General features: G+C 34.9%; 1 protein-coding gene across 1 annotated transcript in view; it reads right to left on the bottom strand.

Annotated features, from left to right (window-relative positions):
• Positions 1-579: 579 nt before the first annotated feature.
• ITGAV (integrin subunit alpha V) overlaps positions 580-20,810 on the bottom strand; it is a 47,253-nt gene continuing 27,022 nt past the window's right edge. The window contains exons 14-30 of the mRNA XM_057421918.1: positions 20,744-20,789; positions 20,073-20,174; positions 19,269-19,327; positions 17,976-18,130; positions 16,278-16,415; positions 15,507-15,574; positions 14,158-14,305; positions 12,967-13,059; positions 11,764-11,843; positions 10,091-10,171; positions 9,071-9,176; positions 8,065-8,223; positions 7,073-7,186; positions 5,975-6,088; positions 5,771-5,878; positions 5,091-5,213; positions 580-4,819 (exon numbers count right to left, since the gene is read on the bottom strand). Of these exons, the coding sequence (XP_057277901.1) occupies positions 4,724-4,819; positions 5,091-5,213; positions 5,771-5,878; positions 5,975-6,088; positions 7,073-7,186; positions 8,065-8,223; positions 9,071-9,176; positions 10,091-10,171; positions 11,764-11,843; positions 12,967-13,059; positions 14,158-14,305; positions 15,507-15,574; positions 16,278-16,415; positions 17,976-18,130; positions 19,269-19,327; positions 20,073-20,174; positions 20,744-20,789 (1,790 nt within the window). The 3' untranslated portion in view covers positions 580-4,723. The remainder of the gene's footprint in view (positions 4,820-5,090; positions 5,214-5,770; positions 5,879-5,974; positions 6,089-7,072; positions 7,187-8,064; positions 8,224-9,070; positions 9,177-10,090; positions 10,172-11,763; positions 11,844-12,966; positions 13,060-14,157; positions 14,306-15,506; positions 15,575-16,277; positions 16,416-17,975; positions 18,131-19,268; positions 19,328-20,072; positions 20,175-20,743; positions 20,790-20,810) is intronic.

Here is a 20,810-nt window from a genome sequence, read left to right as displayed (position 1 = left end):
TGGAAAAAAAAAATAGACCAAAATGCTAAATACCATAATCACATGAAACAGTAGTAGTACTACAAAGTCAGACTCATTATTATATAGGCTCTAGTCAAATTTTCCACAGTGGACCTAAAGAACACTGTACCAATTCTTAGTAACTCAGGAGTTAGTAATGGATGCACCTTAGAATATACATCATGTTTCACTCAATGTGGGTGATGAAAAACTTGCTATATCATTCATTTATCACCTCAATTTAACACACTGGTTTTGTTAGTGTCCTTAAAAATACTGATGCTTGGAAATCAACAAATGCTATATTCCTTGTTCTTAGGCAAAGAAAAATAAGCAGACTACTAGGCAGTGAACTAGATCTGATCATGTTATATTGCACTTGGGAATTAGAAGCTAAAATTCAGTACCAATGATCCCATTCAAGGCAATGAGAGTTATTACAGCTCAGCTTCTAATCATGATAGGAACTGTGGGATTTGTTTGTGACAGGAGGCCACAGCCAACAGAGAACTAACAGGTTCTTTCCATCTCTGAAATAGACAAGCTGTAAGGCTCTTCCATGGTCTGCCAATTTTTGTATTTTCATTTTCCTTTTATAAAATCCTATCATTTTTTCAGCATTAAAAGCCAGCAGCCCTGAATACAAAGGGTCACATTCAAAGCAAGATGCATTGCATGTCAGGTTTTCTATGACTTCATTAGACTCTGGAATAGGTCTTTAGTCTGGACCAGAGACAAAAACTGACTAGATTTTCACCAGGGTAATGCTGCTTTGTGACTACTGGTGACAGTGTAGGAATAAACACTGCAGGGCCTTTGCCAGGGTAACCAACAGATTTTTGCAACAATTGGGTTTGCTAAGTGCAACATGAATCTTTAGGATCACCAAGAACATTCTGATTATAGTTGACATATTTTCAAAATACCTGTGAGAGTTTACCATAAAGATTATGTAAGCATCAAAGTTTAGAAATAACTAAATATTAAAAGTCTTTGCTTGGAAAAAAATGCTTTATAAAGAGCGAGCATATAAAACTTTCTTAAAGTTTTCACAAGCATTAAGTGAATCAAAGATCAATGTGTAAATAAAAATTTAAAACAGAAAAAATGGGACAAATAAAATGATAAACTTGATACTGATATCTGTGAACATTTCTTCAAAAATTTCAACTTCTGCTGATAAATGTATCCTATATTTGACTTTGCAGTCACTCTTAAACAAAAGCTATCTCCAAAATGTGTAGTTTATGGAAAGAAATGTAAACCTATAAATTAGGTTCCTTATTTTATGTTTTCTAAATATTGTCAGTCAAATTTAGTATTAGATAATACGCCTTTTGTAATAGAAATAACTTTTTAATAGTGATCATGAGATGCTACAGTAATGGCAAACTGGAGTACTTAGAGAATTTCATAATTCATTGTAAAAGATATATCTCTTAAAATGTTTTCATTGTCTAAATAATTACATAGCTGTTGAATTTATATAATAAAAAGTAATGGTGCTGAAACATAACTCTCAAGAGGACTAGTTTTCTGTTACTGTACTTGTAATTCTTCAATACTTGCAGTATGCATCTTACGCCCATAATTTCTGACTCAAGGGCATTAATTTAATTTCAAAATAAATTTCTAAAAGTTTCTTTAAAAGTTTTAACATCATTCTACAATACTTGCTGTAAAAATACATCAGTGTCAGTATGTCAACATGAAATTTATATTGACACAAGTACATATATATTCTACAATCTTACTGCTGAATCTAGAACATGAGATCAAATACTTTCTGAACCCCCATTCAGGAACATGTCTTGTACAGAACCTTCCTGACAGAAATGGTACTTTAAACTGAATTTGATGTGTTATATTCATGTTCGCTAAGTAACCTGCGTTACCATTTACATATGGTACTGTTTTGTTTTGTTGGCTTTTAACCAAACTGGAAATTAGAGAACATGGAGAAGCAACTATTTGCTTTCATTCTCCAGTAGAATGCAAGGAAATAAAAATCATTTAAATAAGTCTTACTTTATATAGCTTAAGTAAATGGAAGAATCTTTCCATAGCTACAGCAGTTGTACCAATAAAATGTACCTTTTTATCCTGAAAATCATCAAAATGAGTTTCCAGTTGCCACAGTAAAATTAAGATGCAGCTAGCGCTGACAGTAACAATGCTATGGGTGCCTTTCATGTAAGCTGAAGAGATCTCGACTGTGCTTTTTTAAATTTATTTTCATCTCCTTATAATGCTTAGACATGCAAGTAGCCTAATGAGTTTCAAGTCACCACAGTGTGTACATGTAATGAAAGCACACATGTAAGAATTAGAGCTGTAATCTGTCTGACAGTCTCTTAAACCTTTTAACCTACTAAGACTTGGTAAAAACAATCTCCTTACATATAGATAATCAGTTCAAAGTGTGTGAACTAGAAGCCTGCATAAATAACTGAAGTTCTGTTTTATAATCACATCTTGAGACCAGGATCAAAGCCTGACTCCTGATTCTTTACTATATTACTAGTGACAATAAGTTATTTTATAAGACAAAAATAAAGTTCCCCACACTGAAGACCTTGAAAATTCAGTGAAGGCAGAATTATGCCCTATATCCTCTCATATAAACTAATTATATATAAACGAATTGTCTAAAACAAAAACATGTAAAAGGGTAAATATTCAAGCCTATATCTGATATATGTAACTGCTCCCTGCCCCCAACTTTGTTCTGTCTCTCTTAATGACTAAAATGCCATCACAGTTCAGTAAGAACGAACTTGACAACGAAAGCCATGTGCAGATTGTAAATTTTGGAAAGGATGCAGAAATGGGAGTTGAATCAAACTCTTCAGATAATTCTGGATTTATTGGGTATTGCAGTATTTATGGGAGAGATGCAGCTTTGAACAGAAAACCCTAGATAAAAACCCAAACCAAAGCAGAGGTTTTGTTGTTTGAAGAGTTTGTCTACATAGAAATCTCACTGGTATAATTACAGTAGAAGTCTTTGTTTTTATATGTGGCTGCATACAGGGAGTTCATAATGTAATTTATTCCGTTTTTGGAATAGAGAGTAAACAAATCTCATATAAGGCACCTTTGTAATAGTTTAGGTATGTCCACTCTCAGGTCTGTGTAACACAGCTACGCATGTTTGCAAGCCAAACCACCTCCCAATTTGCAACTACATGTCTACTGAAATGTATAAAGACAATGTTGTTCTATTCTCTCTTAAATATAAGAAGCTCAATTTTGCCACACCAAGCTAAGAATAACAAACACGTGCTTTAAACCACTGAATTTTTGGTAGGTTTAAAAAACAAACAGTTAAAGAAAATATTTAGTATCTTTTATGGTAATGAAATGTATTGACATAATGAAATGTCTTGTGCAATGAGATGCGTCTTGTGCAATGAAGCATACTATGAGAGAAACACTGAAAAAACAAAATAAAACAAGGCAAATTAACAGTCTCTTTACAAACAAACCCTCCTGCATTGCCAGCTACATACAGACTTCATTTGTCAAGCTCACTGGTCTCTCAGGGCAGGTGGCAAGGCAGGCCTGACAGTAGCGGAAGTACTGATGTAATCTAGTTATGTTTGGCTGGCAGATACTCTAATTTAAACAGTCCCTGTATTACTCCATCCTGCACTTGGACATGGTCAACCACAGGCTGTGAAAATTAATAACAAGTTTCTTACTGTGCATCAGGTAACCTGTCACAAAGTATTCCTTCCATTGTTTTGGAGAAACTGAAATTCAACCTGAGTAATATACAAACTTAGCTTTCAACCCTGTGGAGGTTTATCCTTGAATATAAAGGCTATGAGTTTTCTCATCAGACACATCTGTTGGAAGCCACAGTCCAATATCTTGTCCCTGGCAGTATCTGAATTAATTGCTACCAGTAATTCTGTGGAACACCTGTACCCTTCTCTGTGGAAAAGCACAGCAGTCTTTGTATCTTGCCCTGAATCTTTTCACTAGATCTCATAGAAAGTACATCATCCCCAGCTTTCTATGGCTCACTTCTGTTTCTGTAAGCTCAGTCCCTCCTGTAAGAGACCTAGGACCTGGAGAACAACTATTTGTAAAGTCTAGAGGGAAACCACAAGACTGAGCCAGAAGAGGAACAGGCATGCAGATGTGATTGATTACACCGAATAAGCTCAAAGGAATAAGCACTGGATATTTTTTTGAGCAGGAGGAAAAAAATAAGCAGAGTTAATGGTCAAAGAATATTCTTCAGTTTTGTAAAACAAGCTATACTCATTTTTTTGTGCAACTACCTTTCAAGAGCTAGGAAATGTAGTATACACCAACAAAAATCAATCAAAATGTGTGTAATCCATCAAGTATCTATGGGAGCTGTTGGCTTCAAGAGCAAACACAGAATCTGTGTAGCAATTCATGTAAAGTTGGTCAGTGAATCAAAAAAGATGATGTCTCCTACGTCCCAGTAAGCAAAATTATAGCACTACATATTATTTTAATTTTTTTCACACAAAAATCAGTGCAGATGCATTAGTCACATGTATGAACATAAGTAATACAAAAAGGAGGATTTAAATATATTGCTCCTATTTTGTACATGCTGATACATTCCAAGACCAGCAACTTTGCAGTCATGAGTGTTTTTTTCTTTGGGGGGAAAAGCAATGTCCATAACCAAGATGTAGGCATTTAAAAAATTCAGAATGTCTTACAGATAAAACTCTGCTTAAGCTTCTGATGTTCCTTCCCCGTTCTCATGTGGTTGCAGTTGTTCTCTTTCTTGTTCTTCCTGAGGTGGTCTCACACGTTTGAAAAAGCCCATCTGTGATTCAGAGAACAATAAAGAAAACTGTGCTGTGTTTTTCAAACATACACACATCCTTTCTCTTTCATAATCAGATTTTATTAGATATTTGATTTCCCACCCACCCCACCCCCACTCTCTTTTTCGTTTTTCTTGGCCTCCAAAGAAATGTAACTGATTCAGCTGATTAAGGGACCAAGGTGTTTCGGTAAGCTGCTGGTACTATTTGAAGGAACACATCCCTAGTAGGGAAAAGAAAACAATACAAATCCCCAAATATGGTACTTACCCTGTACATAACAAATACTAGAACAGCCAAGAGCAATAATCCTGCTAGGACAGCCAAAATTATAACCCACACTGGCACAGGCATAGGCTGTGGTTGAATGCCCCATGTAATGTTTGTAGTAACCTAATAGAAAATCACAATAAATCACACTTTGCACAGCAGTGACAAGCCAACTTCATTCATGCAGTTTCAGTCTGGTATACTTCAATATATTTAATATTTATTAATCATTTAATAATACTTAAATATGACATATTCTCTTTCATGTCTCTATGAAACCCTCCAGGGTTTCAGATGGTCCTTTTGTTCCACATTCACATAGTACTTCATATATATAATAAAGGTCCATTATTCAAGCTTTAAATGCTAATACAGTAGAAGACAATTTTCAAGTAAAATATTTCACTAACAATAATGGTATTAACAAGAACATTAGGACAGTTCATCCCGTTTTTCATTTTAAGTCTTTAAAGCTACAATTATTGTCAACTCTTGGTTTAGGGCAAAAAGTTTTGCTTTGCCCTCAACTGTATGTGTATAACTGAAATTAATATATGAGTCAAATATTTGACAAAATTATCATTATACCAATCCACAGAAAGTTACTCAATCATCACTGGTTTTGTATTCATTTCAAAGTAATTATGTGTGGTAACTCAAGCTGGATGTAAATGACTTACTACTGTAGAATTGTGGATATCTTCAAAGGAAAGGTTCTTATAAGGAAATTCTATAACATTGAAAGAAGCAGAAGATTTGAGAGAATAGGAGTGATTCTGATTTTCTTTCTGTGTAAGAAAATACAAAATTAGTATCACGTGGATAAAAAAAAAAAAATCACTTTTTATGTTTCAGAAGCAGAGACAGAATATTCAGTCACTCACATTCATGAAAGTTTGGGTCCAAAGGCGTGATTTTAAATACAATATTGCACTCTTTCCCCTTTCCAGGTGGCCAACTTGACAGACTATCTTTAAACAATCAGCAGTTCCACAACCCTGCATATAAAAATAAGGAAGGATATTCTGAACATGAAAATATTTGAAAAGTCATTAATGCCATTACCTTACTATAGACAATTTTTTGGCCTCTTTTCCTGGCAAAGCACTAGAAACAAATCAAATGTATTTAATAACCCCTAATATTGAATAATTACTTACAGTCTCCCAAAAGTTTACATTCAGAAAATTATTACATGAGCCACTTGGATCCCAAACATGAAACAGCTGGAAGTGGCTTTAAGGTATATACTTTATCTATGTACATAGCAAAAAAAGTCGGAGGGTGTGGGGGGCAGTTTCTGATCAGTTCACATTACCATCCTCCATATAGTTTTTGACAGGAAAACTTATGGCAATTATCTGCACTTGGTGCCAACAAAATATGCTTTGTTGCATTCAATGGAAGTCTTCAAAATTAACTGACTGCCCTGATCTGTAAGCCATACTTAGGACTACACAAGTTCAACTGGCCTTTCTCAACCACATTTCCATTAAAATCCATCAGATAATACTGATGTTAAACCATGAGTTTTATGAAGAAAACAGATCAAAAGAAGGCTTCATTTTATAACTGTGATTTTAGCTATATTATAGATAAAAGCACTGTACAGTGAAAGTACATTTGCCAGTGTAAGTACAATACAGTGAAGTTATTATGAATACTGGATATTAGTCTGTGAATTAGTCACTGATTCTGAATGAAGTGCCCAACTTGACCTTTGTTTTTCAGGACTTGGAAACATAACAGCACAAAATCATAGTCATATGTCTCACTGGCTGACTACCCCAAGGAAAACTGATGCATACTGGGGGAAAACCCAACCAACAGCTCAAGAGCATATGACTTTTTTGTCTGGTAACCGTTTAAATGGAGGACATGGATTTTTTTGAAATTACTCTTCATCCCATGGAACTTTCATCTTCACCTTCATTTTAAAAAAACCTAAAAGTATTATCAACATATCAATGCTGAGAGCTTACCAAAGTATGCACGTCTCCTTCAATGGCAGCTATATCCCTTCGACTGATACGATGATGGCGATTATCTTCCCTGCTAATTGTTTCATTCTTATCACCATCTTTAGAAGCAGAAATCTAGGATACATGAAGGAAAACCAATAAATAATTCTTACATTTAGATACACTTGAAGAATCCTAAATCAACGTGAAGAAAATACATAATTAATCCAGTTTCTCTCTTCCTAACCTAGCTATTCTTCAGACTCTGACTTTACCTACTGCTGTGATTAAAATGTTACTCCTGCCTTTATTAGACCACTGATGCAAATTTCTGTTAAGAACTAACACAGAGCCTTGAGTATCTTAATTATTTTTCACCTCAAACCTTTGTCATGTATAGAAAACAAATACTCCTCGACTGCAATAAATAATTTAACTTTGCAATATGTTAAAGATTCTTCCTCAACATTTCTGGCTTTTACTCTGAAAAAATAGCACTAGTATGGTACTGATGTACCATATACCCCTGTACACATGTACACATGTCCAGACATACACAGGTCCAGGAGGAACTGGAAAAAGTGAAACACCTGTATTGACCTGTGTGGCATTTGGGTGAGGGCCTAGATAAAAGAACTAGTAATAAAAAAAAATGTGCCATTTTCTTCCAAAAAATAAACCCCAGAATATTTACATAAACAGCACAGAAGCATCTGGCATGTTTTTGTTCATGACCACATTCAATATAATTCCACTGCTTTGCATTTAGAGCTCATACCATACAGTCCTCAAGAGAAAAAAAAACAAGACAAATTTATTTTGGGGTTGACAATCTATTGTCTATTTTTTATTTCACCTGCTATATACATTGACAAGTGCTATCAAACAGTGCAGTCTCATTCCTTAGCAACAGATGAAAACTTAACCCAGATAGTGTTAGATATTCTCAGGGATTTGGGTATTTTGAGTGTGGTTTTAAAACAAATATACTTCAAAAGGAAAGTCCTACTTACCTTAATTTTTAATGGATTGATTTCCATATCAGAAGTGCAGTTCATGGGACCATCAATTTCATACTGAACGATATACAACAGTGTGTAGTTTTTGTATTTGTAAGGCCACTGCAGAGTCATCATCACCTTGCTGAATGCACTTGGACCATTGTTTCTTAGCTGATTATGAAAATAAAGGTAACAGATATAAACTAAAAACTGAATGCTGCCTTCTTTGTGCACGTACTTCTTATTTTAAATGATAAGGCCACTAACCTTTCCCCAGCTACTTATGGGAATAGCATCAACTTGACCTGAAAATGGTAGCTAAACTTCAGTCCCCCAACAGGCAAAACATAAAATGACTTCTGTATTCAGTAAAAAATACTTTGAAGAAAAGCCATATGGAATTAGGTTTTTTTGGAAGTCTGTTGCACAAATCTCAGCTACTGTATGTGTCTTAGCCAAGAGACTCCGAGCACAGATACATACACCCTTAAATTTCATTAGATAAATGGTCTTCTAAGTTTTAGAACAACTTTTAACTATTCTTATTCACACAGCTTTCTCAGTAAATTTTGCTTAATTAAAGAATCTAGATTAAGGCTGTGATCATTCTTTTAAGGAACTTTTAAATACTTAAATTTTTTCAAGGCAAAAGAATTTACAATAATATTTCAGAACAGTTGGAATATCAATGAGAATACTGAATAATTTACAGTATAAGTTACTAAGTTACTTCAAAAGTTTTATCTAGATTTTTTGAAAGGAAGTAAAGGGCTAGGAAGTAAAGGATGTGTAATGATGTAAAAAAAAAAAATCAGCCTTTTCTATTTGGCTGCTGCAAGCACTGCAACCCTTCTTGCAGACACCAGTTATTGACCCAGCATTAAAAAAATTAAATCTTTGTTTCCATGCAAGAACAAATTGAAGAAAAAAAATTGTAATTTACTCCAGAGAAAAGCTACACCAAAAAGATTTAATTTAACACAGAACTGTGAAATTGAAATGAGTAGTAACTGCACACCTCATAGATATGCTGCACTAGAGGCCCAATATCATCTTCTGTTTCTGGATTCTCTTTCGGCTGCCAATTTGCAACAGGAAGGAATATGTGATCAGGAGACGATACACTAAACAGCAGAGCAAACAAGTCATTATTATAAAGTATAAATGATGAACATAATTCACTAGAAAATCTCACTAGAAAATTAACATGCTTAAAATACGATCTCCAATTTTTCTTCCTCTGCATGAAAAAACAGAAAGATCGAGTGGCCTTTATATTAAATGTTCAGTTTTCTTCAGCACATGAAAACATGAGCCTTCTATTCAGATCTTTTTTTTTCCTGCCCTAAACTTTGGATTCATCCTACAGAATCTAGTAAACCATTAACAGAATTGATATATACAAGTCATCCAAAAACTACAAAGTGTGCAATACTTAGATAATGGAAATATTGATGATGCAGAGACTTATCAGTACAGTGATGACTAATTCAGCATGCAGTGAAAACAGTGAAGCTAGCAGTAATGGTTTTCAGTTGTGCCAACCCACACTTCTCAAAAAGTAACAAAATTAGACCACAGTAATGAATGTATAATAATACAATATTAATATTATACTTCAGATTGATGAAGCTGAGAGCATTGCAAACTTATCTTCAACAGGATTTTCAACTTTGGTTCTAAAAAGGATTTTAGAGGTTTTTTGGATGAAAACAGAGTCAGTTCACAGAGGAGGAAAGTGACCTTGAGAAAAGTGTGCAACTGCGAAAACGAGGGGCAATTTTTATTTCTTCTCCTAAAGAAACCTCTGGTGAAAGAGGCACAACACTCCTTTTTGGAATTCATTTTGTAATTATTTAGAATTATTTATGATCTGAAAGTTCAACAGGTGGATAGAGAAAAACATAATTTCTTTACAAATTCCCTAAGGCTTCTTTAAAACTTACACAGATGTGAAAGAAAGTTAATTAGATATAAAGATGCAAACATACAAAACTTATCTGAGGGAGACAATTATTAAAACAGTATCAATGCTTACCCTCTAATTTCAACAGCTGCTAAAATTGCAAGGTCAGCCTGATAGAATGCTACTGGACTTAGATTATCATACAGGTTGGAACTGCAGAGAAAATAAAAGTTAATCACTGAAATGAAATAAGCTAAGTATTTAAAACTCCCAAACCTTAAAACAACTGCGTGAACACCATATCTCTTCATCCACTATAGGAAAGCACAATTACTAAAAACTAAGAAGCAGATTCCAGCAAATTCTCACTTAAATGCCTGACAGTCCCACCCTCAGCACAGTTTGGAGGTTACTCAGCGAGCGGACAGAAGTTAATAAAGGACAAAGAGCTCATGCTGACTCCATCCTTAGACTGCCACATGTAAAAAAATTCAAATGCCAGTGCTGTGGGATAACAGCATCTCTATAGCTAGCAGAGCCCTAAATTCCACAGTTACGACATGTGTTTTGCTCAGAGACTTTTTGGCCTCAAACTAGTCCCAGGACAGAAAAACACACTAGGGCTACTTTTGATTACCCCTCTTTACAGTGTTTAAACCAGTTTACATCTGATTCCTACACTTGAGATGCACCAAGAGATGACAGATATCAAGGCACACAGAGTCATTCATACATAAAATTTCTTTGGACTTTCTTTGTAAACAGAGAAAAAGAAATACAGGGAACACCTATTCTCCTCAAAGTGGAGCTGGGAACAGAATCCTGATCTCCTTAGACACATATGATTATTCTGTCATTTTAACCAGTTTCCTTTAGAAAGATAGAAGATCTATTCTTCACTGCCACTGTAATCAACAAATACATGCAACTGTGTTTTCTTCCTGACCTGTAAATACCAATATGTGCACTGGCACAGCTTACTAGCTGATGGAGAAGAGGGGAAAAAATTTGAACACACAGCAATGTGAGATCAAAGAGATATTTAATGCTGCCAAGGCCTTTGATCAGTATGAATCACTGTATCATTAAAGTGGAATGGTAAGTTTAAACTTATTTAATCCTTGTAGCCAAATGTGGATGAGAATAATTTATTCACTAGGAAAAAAAATAAATAAAAGAAGCAGCCCTTAAGTGATAAGAAGATAAAAAAATCCCAAACAAACACAAAAAACAACAGAAAACATAAAACAACAACAAAAAACAACAACAAAAAAAAAAACACAAGAAAAACAACCAAACACCAAAACCTTTTTCAACCATGGGGGGAACAACCAACATATATTGCCTTTTCTGAAAGGCTTATACCTCTCATCCTTAAAATACATAAAATTTGAAATTCTGGCTTTACTTCAGAAGGAATTCAAACATCAATTTTAAAACAGGGCTAGAAACCCAAAGGCACAGTCATTCTGTGGCACTGCACAAATGTCAGACGACAATGATATGCAGGTAGAAAAATACAGGGTATTTTAAAATGGTTTTGTTCCTCATTATTAGTATTTCACTTGTGCCATGACCTGTCTAAAAGCTGTAAGCAAAATAAATTACATTCCAGCAGAAAATTACCTTTTCTTACATTTTCTCCTCTATTTTAGAACACAAAATTCATCTAAAGGGTGTGTTTATTTTTTAAGCTAGTATGAAGCAAAGACCAGAGAATTAGTCCAGAGTATCTACTTAGTTCAAAGTGTATTTACTTAGCATGTTTTCTACCAGGTGAGGTACATACTCCCAGATTTCCATACCTTCGAATTTGCAAGTCAAACTTCACAGAGGTATCCATTTCAGACTGCTGGTGCACACTGAAACGCAGGCCAGCTAATAGCTTTAGAAATAAAATCACCATGGCTCAGTGGAAGCATGATAAAATACATGATAAAAGCTTCTTAATACAACAACAAAAAATATATATTTATATATATATATATTTATATATACTTAATATACTACAACAAAATTGCTTGAGGCTTGTAGTCATAAGAGAGCACACACAGAGAACTGGCAAATAAAACTTGTCCACTTCATCAAGATTAGAAATGTATGGTCCTCTTTAGATTTCAGCCAGTGCATCACTACCACAAAACAGAAATGTAATATTTACAATCATGCTCACCCCCCTTACTTAAGCCATTTCTACACAAAACTGAGTCTCCCTATGTGTTGCAAAAAGCACTGTAGCCTGAAGAAGAGGGCACAGTAATGATTTGAAATTCAGTTCCCAAAGTTTGTTCTATGTCAGTGATGATAGTTACTTCAACATATGTACTGTTCAGCTTGATGTATTTTAAAGACTTTGGGAATAACATTTATTCATCTATTAAAAATGTCTCATGAAAGAAAAGCACCTTCAAACTGTTTATAATCATGACTGATCTTCACATTATTTCCTCGGAAAATAAGACTTATTGCATAACATCATCTTAATATCTGCTAGGTCCCACTAATATTTATTTAATTCTTCAAATTCCAGCTACATTTGGTGGAAGTGCAGAGGTCTCAACTAGACAAAACTCTCTCTTAAGCCACAAAACAAGGCAGAAGAGAGAAGCATTATTAGGTTTACACTAAAAAAAAAGGTGTGTTATGAGCTAGCTCTTTGTTATATACTAAAAATACATATCCAATAAATCTAAGGACAAACTGAAGAGACACCAGAAATAAATCTAAAGACAAACTAAAGAGGCACCAGCATTCATTAATTCCACTATTTAATTAACTACTCCTTTTGAGTTATGATATGACTCATGAACACGCCTTTCAGGCTTTAATTTAGCCAAAAAGCTAAAACAAATTATCACTGAACTAACCAAACATGTGGGTAGCTAAATGTCAGCTACATCTAATCTTAAATTCCTGTGAGTAAAAATCCTGCCCAGACACTACAGTGATTAAGAAAAATGCTGACTGTACTGCTTGAGATAACAGACACCTCTTGGACCAAACCTTACCTTAATTCCTGCTTTCATGGGATTTCCCAGGTCACAAACTACCATGCGAGTTTGATTCTCTGTTTTAAATGCACAAGACAGTCTTGCTAAAGCCTGCAGTAAAGCAGAAAAAAGAATGGCATTCTTTACATCTGGATACCTGGATGAAAGTCTGGAGAAAAGTTCTAGATATGCTGTGTTAATTTTAATATAATTTCTCAGCCCTAACACAGTCAAGCACTAAAATTAAATAAAACCGAAGTATGAAAGTCTCCATGGAGACAGATATTTTTAATGTAAGATAGATGCTCTTTCCAAGGTTATAAAAAGAGAAATTCAATACTCCTACACTGGGTATCACTGATGATTTTTGTGACCTAAAGCATTTCTCCATATGATTCTTTAAAACCTATATGAAGAAACTCTGGCAATCATGCAAACTCTGCATAAGAAAATAAAGATTCAAATGCAAAATAACATGAATTCTTACTAGCTTACTCAAAAAGATGTCTTAAGAGGAGCTATCAGATTTTGAACAAAGCCACATCACAAAGCACTTAGAATAGCAGAGGCAAACTGGAGAATCAAAGCAAGGCATGGTCCAACATGTATGAAGGATGTGGTTGTAGATCAAAGTTGGAATCTTTTGATATAGGGCAAAAAAAGTTTTCCCCCTAAGATTCTGCAACGTGATATTGATTCATCACAGATTAAATCAAATAAAAACAATAACAAAGAAAATCTGAAAATATATTACTTCTGTATATCTGTAATGGGCTAAACCAAAATTTGGACTATACCCATGTGTATTCAGAGAAAGAGAACTTATACAGACATTTTCTAATACAAGGGAAAATTAGGAAACATACTTTCACTTTTTGCCTCACAGGTGCCTAGTTCTTTATCTAGCATGAGATGCTAAATCTAAATTTAATTAAGGGTACAATTCAAACAAAGTGTTGAAGCAGATAAACTTGGTGTGTCAAGCTCCAACACACAGATGAATATCATTTGTTGTTAGCAGTAAGCTCTTAAATTGGAACCATCCAACCAGGTGTTATACAGCCTTGAGGCTTGGAAGAGCCTTACCATTTTTTCAGTGCTTTACTTTAGGATCAAAGCATAAAACCCACCACTAACAGGCCCTCTCCCACAAACTTCCATAGCAGCACCTGAAATCTAACTACTCAAAGAAGACAGTTGGAATTTTACCTCATTGTTACGAACAACACCTACAAAATCTGCTTGGGGTGGAACAATGACAAAGAGCTCTGCTTCATAGGCTCCTTCTCCTAGATTCTGGGCACTGACAATTAATGTCAAGGGATTGTCATCACCAATATAGATCTGCTTCTGATCACTACAAAACAAATGCAAAAATGAACTGTGCGTTCAGGTTTTCAACTGTATTGAACTGGTTGAACGTAGAGAAACAAGAGACATTCTGAAATTGCACAAGACATTAGAGAAATCTAGAGGCAGTACCTATGCTTCAGGAATATCAGGAGAGCTCTACACTATGTTTAAAAAGAAAAACCCTGTAGTATGTATAATCACAGAAACGGAGCAAATATTACATGCTGTTTTTTAAAAATCTTTTGTACAAAGTTCACAGTAAAACACAAAACCACCAACATTCCTTTAACAAGGAATAAACAATTATGAACAGCTAAATCACTGTGTACATTTTGAATTACATGCCTACTTAGCAGAGGTAGAAAATTCATAATGTTTTGATGGAAGGCTCAACAACAGAATACACCCAAGACCTCTGTAATACATTTTTTCCAAACACAAAAAGAATATCGGTTCAATGTATTTTAATTCCACCAACTACAAGGAAATGTAACTGTATCTGCACTGATATAAAATGCTTCTGAAGTATTTGCATGAATTAGTATATTTGTGAACTGTACTAAATACACACGCATATGCTACAGCTCTGCACTAAGGGCATGGAAAACCCCACCAGATGATGTTACTGAGTAGAGATAATTCACTTAAGAATGGCTTTGGGGCATAAAAAGCACAAAATATCACAACTTATGAAAGAATTATGAGTTGAAATTTGTTTCTTTTTTCCAGGTTTAATAAAACATACACCAATACCAACAATTTTTTTCATAAGATATGACAACACAGCTCTACTCTACCCCTTGCTGGATAAAATCACACCTGTTCACATCTTCATGGTGGGTCTGTCTAGTATTAAATGACAGAACAGTGGCACAATTGCAGCTCAGTGGCACAATTGCAGCTAACACTGATTTGTGCTTGCCATGCATGTCCAGCTTAGCAAGCATACACATAAATCCTGTGTACTTACAATGGGGGATAGGGTGGGGGTATGTGCTGTCCCTGTATTACCCGCTAAAAATATTAGGTTACAAAGCAGAAAATGGGTTTTCTTTAAGACAAATAAACATGAGTTTAGATTGTATACACTGAGGAGGTCTACTTATTTCAATACATCATTTTAACAAAAGTATTACAAGCTCTTGCAGTTTAGAATTGAAGTAGGGAAGTTCTTTTTCCCTGTAGTATTTTTCTCATGTATTTACCTTTCTACTGAAACCTTCAGCTTTGGTTTGCAGACATTATCATCACCACAATCCAGCAGAATATGTGCCTATGCAAAAATCAAATGCATATTGTTGTAAGAATTCCTGCATCTGTTCTAACATACATTTCCAATAATGCTGTTTCACCACCAAATAAAAATTTTCTAAATAGCTGGTTACAAGATATCTTCAACTCAGTCTCAGAAGAGAACAAATGAGTTCTTATAGAAGGGGGTATTGTGCCTTATCCTGACACACTACAACTGTAGGACTGATGTCTACAGACATTAATTGTGTTTCCTCTGAATAATCTGTTCATTTGAGTTGCATCTCCACAATCCTCTTTACAAACAAGTGCAAAAATCTGTATAATGGGCAGAAACAGAAAAACTATGGTTATTACTGTAGGAGACTTATAGGAATAAATATAATATACATAGAGCAGCATAGTAGGAGCAATGGATGAAATACTTCAGTCCTTCAAGACTGACAACTTTAATACTACTCTGTCTACTCTTCTGCAGAAAACTATTCATTATATGCATGAAAAGGAAGTCCTGTCTCAAAAAAAAAGAAACCTGACACAGAGAGAAGGAAGACAAATAGACAAACATACAATAACCATCAATGTTTCCATAATTAAAAGACTAAAGTCTAGATACATATTTTGGTATCTTAATTCTTCAGAAGTTCTAAGATGAACCTTAGTATTGAAAGCTGAAAATGTGTTCTGGGTTCTGTCATCACAGACTGATGACAGAAGAATTATACCTGTCTGCTCATATTAGCGGGAGTGAACTGGTTAAGGATAGGCTGCAATCCTGTTGCATCTGCAGCTGTTCTGTAATCCAGACGATATTCCATAAAGATAGTAATGGGAGTTAGTTTGTCTCTAAATTCAGATTCATCCTGAGGAAAACAAAATTTGAATTACAATTAGAACATGTGAAGAAAACAGCAACAAAAAATATCCTTCATAAGTCCCTATAGGCAACAAATAGTCATCCCAAGAACAATACTGAGCAGTATTTTTATTTATTGTTCATGTTGTAATAACAATGAAGAAGCAAAAACAACACTAAAACTTCTGAGCTCTTTTCACACTAGAAAATTTCTTGTTGGAAAATCTGCAGTGCCAACTTTGAAGATGGACAGTTTTGGCAGTAACATGCCTGTTTTACAAACGCAAACTTGGAGCATACAGAAGTATTAAGTCCTAGAACTGTAACAGTGAGGAGCCTAAAGGGCTATACAATCTCACTTTTTCCTGTCAGACAAAATTCACTATGCTTTTAAGATCCCTCACAGATATTTACCATTGGACATGTGATTTTTCCCCTCCTGAAATTATTACCTTGCACTTGGAGTTGCTGACTTTCATATTCATTTCAAATCATTCTGTTTATCAGATATTGATCCTGCCCTTCCGACATCTTAGAAACCATCTCTTTGCTTTATGTCACAGATTTTTATAACTGTAAACTCTGGTTCATTATTTTCAAAAATGAGAAGAATGAAAATAACTGACCCAGAGCTCATTGCAGGATCTTACTTCAGAAGCTATCTTCTATGAGCAGAAACCTATCGATAATAGTTTTCAAATGGTTCTGCTTTCAATTGAACATAATTTCATAGAGGTCATGTGTCATTACTTTCTTTATGAGAATGTCAGGTGGAAAAGTGTTAAAACTTTACTAATGATCTCGGAGGTGTATTTCCATATATACCCCACTCACAAGGCCAGTCAAAGAAAGGTATTACCTATCCTCCATGAATCCTTAATGATTACTAGTATTTTCATTAGTTTTGCAGATTTGTTTTGGTTTGGGGTTTTTTTGTTTGGTTTGTTTTTTTTAAGAAAGAAATAAGTATTGTTTGTTTGATTTATAAGCACTCAGAGATAAATCTAAGCTGCAAGTAGATAGCTACATTTTCAGATGTCTTTGCTATTTCAGCCAGTGTTTCTTCTACTGGGTTACACTTTTTAATTGTGTTAGCATCTGTCCATGTTTGTGGGAACAGAAAGACTGAGAAAAAGCAAGCTTCCTATTTCAACCTTCTCTGTCCCCTTTGTTACTTGCTGATCTTTACCTTGTAGTTGAAGATCCATATTTTTCTTTACCTCCAAAGTGAAAACACAACCTCTGCTTGCTGACTTTCACATTCCTTGGAAGTATAATTATAATTTTGTGCCAAGATGACTTGTCCAGGAAGTACATAACAATGCTCAGAATTGAATTTCTGATCCATTTAGTGACCAGGACCTTAGTCACAATAATACCTATTGTTCATACTCAGACAGAAGTGATAACCCAGGACAGACATATAGTTTCAGTAATTTTAGTCTATGTGGGGCATGAAGTGTCTCTAGCACTTATTTTTTCTTTTTTTTTTAAACACCTAACACAAGGATTCTGTAATAGACAATGCACCAAAAATTATTTGCCTAAAACATAAGTGGCTACTTACCCTCAAAAAGGCATCGAGTTCTTCACAATTCATTTTCCCCCCCTTGGTAATAGTCATGTTCTTAGTGTGGCTAGGCTGTTTACTGTGGAGAAACAGAGCTCTCCTTATAGCTCCTTTCTGCTTAAGTTTATCCAACAGTAGCTCCACTTGGAAATCTGTCCAATCCAAAGCGGTTAGGTTAGGGATATTTCATTCAATTAAAAACACTACAGATTCCCATCAGAAATGGAGCTGAATGCTGATTTCAGTTACAATGAAAACCTAGTATTTAGAACTTTTAAAACTTCCCCTTCCTTCAATATAAGAATCTGTTTCTACATTAGTTCTCTACATTAGGCACTGTTGTCCTAAACTGGTCTCTGCCTTTTCCTTAAACACTGGAAACATACAAGAAACATTCAAGGCCAGGTTGGGCAGAGTCTACATGGTCTAGGGTGAGGCATCCCTGCCCATGGCAGGGGGGGTTAGAACTAGATGATCTTAAGGCCCTTTACAACCCTAACTATTCTATGAAGAGCCGTGATACATTTATAGTTGCTATAGAACTGCATGAGCAAGTTAAACTTCCCCCCCCCAAAAAAAAAATTTAAAGCAATCTTGTATGTAACACATTACAGCATGTAACTGTATTGCTAATCTAATTACTTTGAATATTTGATATAGATAATGAAATTTAAAATATGTAACAGCCATTTATATGAATCTTGCCAGATGATACCACCTCTATACATGCCATACAGAAAATAAGGAAATTATTTTAGAATCAGTAGACGAAACCTGATTGTAGCAGGCTGTCTGCCACACTACAAAATCTCTTAGCAGTAACTTAAAAACCTGTTTAAAACAATCTTTTCCTAAGTCTGATCCAGAAAATCTGATGAAAAAAATTAACAGTATCAATCATAAGGTCATGATTTCAACAGAAATATGAGAAGTCCTTTGTTGCTTGTCCATATTTTTCAGGCCTAACAATATACATGCTTGAATATTCTTTTCTAAAACTCCCCTCAACAAGAGTTGATCTCAATTCTGTAATACAAAGGATTTTCCAAGACTAGTTACACCAAGTGGTTAAACATATGTCTGAAGTCTCAGGTATGCTCAAATCTCACTGACTTCAACAAAACTTCAGCAAAAGACATGCTGAAGGTATATATAGATGTGTATGGTTACCAGACTGGCAGTATGGCGCTGTAAAAGGTAGTCAACGATAATGAAGAACAGTGACCAGTGCTCATGTCTGCAAACAAGATATAAAAAGACTTTAAAAGTTTTTAAATTAGCAGAACTTACTGAGTGAATTAGGGAGCTTTCCTTTGCCATCCGCTTTTAAGCAGAACTTTACTTTGAAGCTGTTTTGGAGGAAAAGAAAATATTAATTTCATGCACTTTTTCTCTCATTCTAAAATTCTTTATTATTTTTCTCCGTTCAAAGGTATTCTCTTTTGAGACTCTAGTTCATTCCCAAATGCTATTTTCTACTAGTGGAGAAGACACTATAACCTATTAATAAGTAGACAACAATGCAAAGCTTTGTAATCTTAATACATGCAGGAATAGCATGTGAAGCAGAGTGTTTATTACTGAAATCAAATGTGCCTCATCTACTTTTTTTGAAAACTAGAAGGAACTGGAATACCAAGTTAAAAAGGAAGTTAGCACTAGAAAGGAAAAGTGGGTTTGGATACAGTACAGGAGCAAGAACCAAAACCAGTTTGCAGAGATCATTTCCCAAATGTGTTTACCATGAGCTCATCTAAAAAGTAAGTTAATGGGTAAAAACACTACAAAAGCTGACTAATCCATTACCATCTTGAGAAGATCTTATTCTACTCAACACAGCCAATTGGCAGTCTCCGCAGGTGGGATGTAACTTGGTAGTCAATCTAGCATCCATTGAGGAGAATGTTGGACCTCCCACTGTTGTCCAAGTTCTTATTTTGTATTTATTGTCTGTTCTTTCAGAAATATCTATGCTTGATTGCCCTTTTTAATTAGCTAACTAGATTTCCTGAATCCTTTCAAAATTGAAAGTTTATGAAAATAAACACCAAAAACATCCCTCCCCACAAAGGTAAACAAAGATATCCTGCATACCAAGAAACCTTTACATCTGACAGCGAACAGGCTTTGTTCTCTGGGTTTAGAATGGTTGGATTAACTTCCAGGGCAGCATTTACTCTAATAACTGGTCTAGCCCTGCAAAGAAAACATCCTCTTGAACAGCATTCAACACCACGTTAGAAAACACCCTCCCCCTCAAATTGTGAAATATACACATGCACACTTAAGACAATATTTAGTGAAACTGCAATAACAAATAATCATTGATTAGAGAAAAGCGGGAAACTTTTCTATGTCCTTTCATTACTATCAGAGGCAGAACACAGGCAATTGTGTTAAGAGGATGTTCTATCCCTTTCTAGCCCAGACAAATTATTTTCCCAAAATGAGCAAGTATGGATGCTAGTATCAGGACTGCAGTTTAACAGCAGCACCCTGAATGTGTCAGAATCTAGAAAACTGTCACTTGGAAAGCCTTGAAGACATCCTATTTATATTATCTCTTAACTATTGAGAAAGATATATACTAGGTAGACTGTAGATTCACTCAGTGAAAACAGCAGTATAACCTTTTTTGATCTTCAGCAGTTTGGAATGTGGAGTTGCACAATTACAGACTCCCCTTGATGATGCTTGCTTTTGTAACTCAAGAGTGCCATTGAGCTTTGCTTGCATGTAATGTAAAAGCATAAAGGGATACTTACCTATACAAAACAGCTGTGTCAACACCAAAGGCTCCAACAATCAAATCTAGGAATAAGGAAGAAATAT

The sequence above is a fragment of the Pezoporus wallicus genome, unplaced genomic scaffold (assembly GCF_028554395.1).
Source record: "Pezoporus wallicus isolate ANWC-B61680 ecotype Strahan unplaced genomic scaffold, APGP_CSIRO_Pwel_v1 contig_6472, whole genome shotgun sequence".
In the NCBI taxonomy this organism is placed as follows: Eukaryota; Metazoa; Chordata; class Aves; order Psittaciformes; family Psittacidae; genus Pezoporus; species Pezoporus wallicus.
Note: the sequence above shows the minus strand (reverse complement) of the source record. Positions and strands in the feature narration are given on the sequence as shown.